At 52.4% G+C, this 7301-nt stretch overlaps 1 protein-coding gene across 1 annotated transcript; it reads right to left on the bottom strand.

The window, feature by feature from the left end:
• Positions 1–6280: 6280 nt before the first annotated feature.
• On the bottom strand, positions 6281–7019 carry LOC124695782. Its single transcript, XM_047228596.1, has one exon. The coding sequence runs from the start codon at positions 6965–6967 to the stop codon at positions 6281–6283; it is 687 nt and encodes a 228-aa protein (XP_047084552.1). The 5' UTR covers positions 6968–7019.
• Positions 7020–7301: the final 282 nt, after the last annotated feature.

Here is a 7301-nt window from a genome sequence, read left to right as displayed (position 1 = left end):
AAAATCAGAGGATGAAAAAAACCAAGAAAATGAACTTTTATAGTACATAGAGGATGACATGCGGGTCCCATGAGCTAGCAGGTTCCTCAACGTTTCAAACGTGGCATGAGATCGAAAGAAAAAGGTAAGTGACCAAATATGAGGTGCCAAAAATAATTCAAGAAAAGAAAGTTTTATAGTACATAGAGGATGACATGCGGGTCCCGAGTTAGCGCAGCGGTATCACCGTTTGAGAGGCGGCAGGGGATCGAAAGAAAAAGGCAAGTGACCAAATTTGAGGTGCCAAAAAAAACTCCAAGAAAAGAAAGTTTTATAGTACATAGAGGATGACATGCGGGTCCCATTTAGCAGCAGCGGTATCACCGTTTGAGAGGCGGCAGGGGATCGAAAGAAAAAGGTAAGTGACCAAATATGAGGTGCCAAAAATAATTCAAGAAAAGAAAGTTTTATAGTACATAGAGGATGACATGCGGGTCCCGGTTAGCGGCAGCGGTATCACCGTTTGAGAGGCGGCGGGGATCGAAAGAAAAAGGCAAGTGACCAAATTTGAGGTGCCAAAAAAAACTCCAAGAAAAGAAAGTTGATTGCACATAGAGGATGACATGCGGGTCCCATTTAGCAGCAGCGGTCTCAACGTTTCCAAGGCGGCAAGGGATCAAAAGAAAAAGGAAGTAGCCGGAAATCGGGGGTCAAAAAAATCCAAGAATAGAAAGAATTTTGGTTCATAGAGGATGACATGCGGGACCCATGATCCTGCATCGTAAACGGTTCGATCGGAGAACGTTGAACGAGATGGCGCGATCGAGAAAAAAAACAATGCCAGAGAGGCTGCCATCTGGGCCCTACATCCCTCGGCGGTGCGGATTTGCGTTGACTCGGCCGGCGAACCCGAGATTTCGAGATGCACCACGTCCCGGGCCACCATACGCGACGTTTTGGCCGCTTTCGTCGGGCTAGGTGGCCTCAAAAACGAGAAAAAAAAGTTTTGACATGCACCACGGAGGGACCAAGAATCGTCGGCCATGGTACACCAGCAACCACGGCGCGACTTCAACTTCGTCGGCCATGGCAACTTTTCTTGTAGTGGTATAAGGTTTGCTCTTGATAGGGTTTCTTTCTCACCGGTCTCATAGTGTAGTTGGAGACCGGTTTATAGTTTAGTTGCCGTACTATCAAGAGGGCTCTCGAGTGAGTAACTCGATCGTATCGTTCGGAGAGAGCTCAAACCTTTGCATCCTTGCATCATCTTTCTTGGTTGTTATTTGGACCTTATCCATGTGATGTTTTAGAGCTTGTGCTCATTCTCATGACAAGCTCTAGTTCATCGAAAACGGATTTTGCATAGATCACTTGTTGCGTTTTCGAGTTTGGTTCATCATCTTTCTTGGTTATTATTTGGATCTTATCCATGTGAAGATTTAGAGCTTGTGCTTATTCTCATGACAAGCTCTAGTTCATCAAGAATGGTTTTTGCACGGGCAACTTGTTGCATTTTCGAGATTGGAGGTTTTACCGGTATGTCTTTTTAGATAGGTCAAACCTTTCATCATTTGTTTCTATCCTCCCTTGTTGGACTATGATGGTTTCCTGCATGATCTTGTAGAGCTTGTTCCTAGCTTCAAAACAAGCCCAAGATCATCAAAATCGGAGTCCGGATGCCAAAGTTATGCCCGTTTTACTTTTGGTGTTTCTGCAGTTTTCTGGGGGGCGGATAATCCGGCCCGAATGGCCAATTCCGGGCAAATATCCGGCCAAATATCCGGCCCGAGTCCAGGGGCGATTTCGGCGGGCGGATAATCCGGCCCGGGGGCGGATTTTCCGGCCTGGGAGGCCCCAAACGGTCATATTTCGTTGGGAGGGGGATATAAGACCCCTTCTTCCTCCTTGGGCTGGTTGGTTCACTTTCTCTCTCCCCTCCATTGTTGTACTTCAAAGCTTGCCCTAGTTCTTGATTCCTCCCATGATTCTTGCATATTCTTGAGGGAAAAGAGAGGAGATCCAGATCTACATTTCTACCAATCAAATCCATCTCTTTGTGAGTGGAACTCTCTAGATCTTGATCTTGGTGTTCTTTGTGAATTTCTTTGTTCTTCCTCTCTTATTCCCCCAATAGCTTTTGTAGCTTTGTTGGAATTTGAGAGAGGAGGACTTGAGCATCTTTGTGGTGTTCTTGCCATTGCATTTGGTGCATCGGTTTGAGTTCTCCACGGTGATTCGTGGTGGTGAAAGCAAGAAGGTTGTTACTCTTGGGTTCTTGGAACCCTAGACGGATTCTACGCCTTTGTGGCGATTTGTTGGGAGCCTCCAATTAAGTTGTGGATGTGTGCCCCAATCTTTGTGTAAGACCCGGTTTCCGCCTCGAAGGAAATCCCTTAGTGGAACCGTGACCTAGGCCTTTGTGGCGAGGGTCACCGGAGATTTAGGTGAGGCGCCTTCGTGGCGTTCGGTGTGTGGTGTGAGTACCGCATCTTGGGGTGAGGCCTTTGTGGCGTTGGTGTGCATCGGGCAACCACACCTCAAGGTGAGCCTCTTGTGGCGTTCGGGAGCACTAAGCAACCGCACCTCTCCACCGGAGATTAGCACTCGCAAGAGTGTGAACTCCGGGATAAATCATCGTCTCCCGCGTGCCTCGGTTATCTCTATACTCGAGCTCTTTACTTATGCACTTTACCTTGTGATAGCCATCATGCTTGAAGTTATATATATCTTGCTATCACATACTTACTTGTATTGCTTAGCTTAAGTTGTTGGTGCACATAGGTGAACCTTTGCTTAGAATAAGTTGTTGGTGCACATAGGTGAACCATAGTATATAGGCTTTGGGCTTGACAAAGTAAATGCTAGTTTTATTCCGCATTTGTTAAGCCCATCTCGTAAAAGTTTTAAACCGCCTATTCACCCCCCCCCCTCTAGGCGACATCCGTGTCCTTTCACTTGCGAAGGGATCTGAGAGTCCCCAACGCAGACAAGCGCCTGGCTAAAGTCATCACAGAAGGAGTCCTACACACATCGTATTACATATAACGTGAATCTACTTGGAAGCAAAGACATGTGGACAACACAAACCATACCAACAATCATCCTAAATCAGACAAGCAATTCGTTGCAACTGTGAATAGCACAAACCCTAGCCAGATCATGGTAGGTGAGTACATTTGGGACAAGCAACCGGAAATGTCGAACCCTAGCAAGATCATGATAGCTCAGCACAATCCGGACTAACCCCTGCTACAAGACCAAACCCTAGACAAGATCTGACAACTCCTAACCTAGATCTAAACATTACCGCGGCACCGGGATACGGGATTCCTTACAGTCATCACCGGAGGTGAAGATGTGCTGCACGAGGAAGTATATGAAGCATCCCAGATGTACTCGCCGCCGCCGTTGTAACCGTCGCCGACCGGAGATGCGTGCGCCTCTTACCTGCTTGCCGACGGGAGGAGGAGCTCGAAATTTGGGGGAGAGTGGAGGAGGGGGCAGAAATAGGCCATGGGGCGCGGCGGGAGGTGACGGAATCCTTCCCGTCCCCCTTTTCGCTTTTCGCCGATGCGCGCCGCAGCTCCCGCCATCTCCATCCTCGTCTCCGCACGTGCGCCGAAGATTCCCTTTTGCACCAACCGCGTTGGAGATTTTCCTGCACCGCTAGGAACTGCCGAACCGGACGTTCCTCCAGGACCTGGCCCGAGGGTGCTTTGAGAACCGATTCGTGCAACAACGCCACTCAGTCCAGGCAACCAAACAGGCTGACTTTTGCTGGGCCAATGCAAGCCAAGGGCCGCACAGCCTACCAAACGCGCCCTAAGAATAAACTATTATCTACGAAAAGCATTAATTACCCCATCATCTCAAAACTCGAATATCTAAGAATTTTTTCACAACATAAGTAGAATGTATTGATCCAGTGCCCTACCAAAGGCACGGATGAACAGTACTGTTCCCTACCTCCTTTTCTAGCTATTGGATCTAGAACCGATGGCTAGATAAACATGAACAGGCACACACTGCTACAGGAGAATCTACGGTGCATATGGTACAGGATTTCGCTACAATATCCATCCACATATCTGGTACATCAGCTGTCCACGGTGCCATGCTACAGTATCTAATCATGTCTATTCATTTTTTATCCAACGATCGAGACCACAGGGTACGGTACTGTTCCTGCGTGCCTTGCTTCCGGCGGGGCACCGGATCTCAGTCTAGGTAGAACATGGGTTGAGACCTGCCAATTTATGGCACACCGGAAGTTGGAATTTTTCCGGTCCTCAATTCTAGCGGGTTGAGTCGTAAAAAGGGCATTCAGAGCATCTCCACCGGCAGCCCCCAAATAGGCGCTGGCAGGGGCGTCGGCACTGTCGTATGGGGGCGTCGGCACAAATTCCTCTATTTGAGGATGCTGCTCCCACACCGGCGCCCCCATACGCCAGCCCCGATAGATTTTGAAATTTCAAATGACATTTAAAAACCGAAATTCATATAAAATTTATACAAAAGTAACTCGAATTTAAATATAATTAAAACTTAAACTTAATCCTGATCTATTGGCCGTCGATTGGGGCGCTCGACGGCCCTGCCTCGTCGTCGTTCTTCGCCTTTGCCGCCTACGTCCGTGCCCGCTTCTCGTCCCTTGCTTCGCGCATCTGGCAGTGGAGCACGGCGGCCGGCGTCGCAGGAGCTTGCCGGCGGCGCTGTCCCCGCGCTTCCAGCCTTTCCCGAGAAGCTTCGATCTCGGCGCGCCTCGCCTGCTCGCGGGCGAACGCCTCGTAGTGGCGATGAGCGTCGAGCTCCGCGAGCTTCTGTCGCTCCGCCTCCATGAGGAGGCGTCCCGCCTCCTCCGTGGCTGCTCGCTGGCGCGAGATCTCGAGGACGTGCTCGAGGTTCGCATCGTTGACGAACTCACGCTCCTCCTCCTTCAACCGCAGGTAGCGCTGCACGTTCAGCGACGCGAGGATCGCCGCCTGCTCTGGGTGGGCGGGGGCCTGTGGCGGCTCGCCCCACTGCGTCGCCCCCTCCGTCGCCTCTGCTTCCGCGTCTGCGACGTAGGCCTCGTGCCACGCCACGAACCGTGGGTCCTCGTCCTCGTCGGTGATGTACTCTGCGACGGGGTGCGGCTCCGGCTCCGGTGGTGGTGGAGGCAGCGCGCGGCCGTTGAGGCCAAGCATCGAGTAGGTGGTCTTCAGACGGCGCGGCCTTTTCAGGAGTAGAGGAGAGAATGGAGCGGGGGCGGTGGTGGAGATGACAGGATAGCACTTCGGTGGTGGACGGCGTACGTACTATATAGCGGTGGCAACTACCCGCATTTACGGCGGTGTAGGCGACTGGACGCCGCGTGGTCAGTCGGTGCCCTCGTGGCCGCCTCGGTTTCGCGCGGGAGACCATTAAACGCCGACGACCAACCTTCCCGTGTCGCGGCTGATGCAAACCGTCGCATCCTCTCGCTGACAAAGCGCCCCCACCCGCGAAAATCGTCGTTCCGCGAGGCGCCGGCGCGTCCGATTCACGCCCTTGGCGAAGGGGCCGGCACGGGGATGCCGGCGATTCTATTGGGATCGAAAACTAGCCGGCACCGTTTAGGGCGCACCGGTGCGAGCCCAAAGCGACGCCGGCCCAAATCGCTATCGGGGCCGCCGATGATGATGCTCTCAATTTCTACCAGACTAGAAAAACTCCAACGCACCCTTAAAAAATAGAAGAGTTCAACGGTCTGTCTAATGCTCAGCTGACTGAGAACTAAGATAGTTCTTAGTCAGTTGATATCAGCGTATTACTATGCAGGAGTTTTTTTTGGACATGGAAATGAACTTTCATTACACAGATTGCACGGCAATATCGCTGGCAATTAAATCAGATACAAAATTTGGGGCAAATTTAGCCCAACCGACACACTCCTGCTCAGTCTGCGACCCAAACTTTGCCAGAGCATGAGCAACCTTATTACAAAATCGACGGCAATGCTTAAAGTTAAAGGATTCAAAAGAAGGGGAAAACACATACTCCTTGTTTCACGCACTGGGATACTAATCTCAGATAGCTCGTGCCTGCTTGAATTGAGTGCAGATACCAGGATTTGCGAATCAGATTCAAACACCACCACATGAAAACCGAGTGCAGCAGGTCCCTCGACTGCTGCCGGACATGCCTCGGTTTCAGCTCGGAGAGCCGAACGCAGGTGTCTCAGTTTACCTGCTGCTCCGGCAACAAACTCACCATTCTCATCCCGTGCTACAAAACCTCACGCCCCGATCAATCAGTGGAGGCAACGCAGCATCGATCTCCGTCAGTAGAGCGTCTTGCCTGCTAGGTAGTAGGCCCCATAAGCAACGGCCGCCGCCACGAGCAACGTCCATCCGGTGCCGGACGCGTCGAGCCGCGCCCTACGCCCTGCACGAACAGTAGAATAGTAGCGCCTCGGGCTGGCCTCGAACATCGCGCGGGGGACGCGCGCGCCGCCGAGACCGGGGCCCTTCATGGTGCGGCAGCTGAGAGCACAGACGGCGCCGCAGACGAAAACGACGAGGATGAGAGCGAGCAGCACCACGTGCTGCTCCGCTCTTCCTCCCGTGGCCGTCGCGTCGGCGCCGTTCCCGCCCGATGCCGTGACCAGCCGCCCGTAGAGGTGAAGCAGGAGCTTTGACGCCATCTCCACCCATGGCTCCGAGGCCTCAACGGCGGAACCCGCCGCTCTCCTGGCTGCCTTCGCGGCGACCGGGAAATTGTCGACGGCCCCGGCTCTCGCTGCGACGAGCCACGCCCACAGGTGGCTCAAGAACCACGCCACCGACGCCCTCACGGTTTCACGCGCGGCGTCCCTCGTCACGTCCGTGGGGAGCATCTCCACGGCGAAGGCCATGGCGGCTTGCACCGCGCCCGTGACAGCGGCTGAGATGTTGGCGATGGGAAATGCCATGGCGGATTGCACCGCGCCCGTGACGACGGCTGAGATGTTGGCGATGGGAAATGCCATGGCGTACGGCTTGACTTGGACTTTGGTCTCAGGTTGCTCAGTTTTTGGAGTGGAGATCACTGGAAATCAAAGTATAGATCGATCACCACTGCCCACTGGACTGAGACAAGATAAAGAGAGCGGAAAAGTAACAAAGCCGCCGCGCACTCGCCCACGGTAACCGAGCAAAAGCAGTTTGCTTAGCCAGTCGCCCAGTCGGTCCTTTTTCCTTTGCTTCGACGTACGTACGAAAAAGCAAATAAATCGAATCACATGCCTTCCACAAGAAGCATTCGATTTGCATATTCATCTCGTTACTAAATCTTCCAAAACTCACAAGTACATGTCAAAAATA

The sequence above is a fragment of the Lolium rigidum genome, chromosome 3, assembly GCF_022539505.1.
Source record: "Lolium rigidum isolate FL_2022 chromosome 3, APGP_CSIRO_Lrig_0.1, whole genome shotgun sequence".
In the NCBI taxonomy this organism is placed as follows: Eukaryota; Viridiplantae; Streptophyta; class Magnoliopsida; order Poales; family Poaceae; genus Lolium; species Lolium rigidum.
This window is presented reverse-complemented; position numbering and strand designations above follow the sequence as displayed.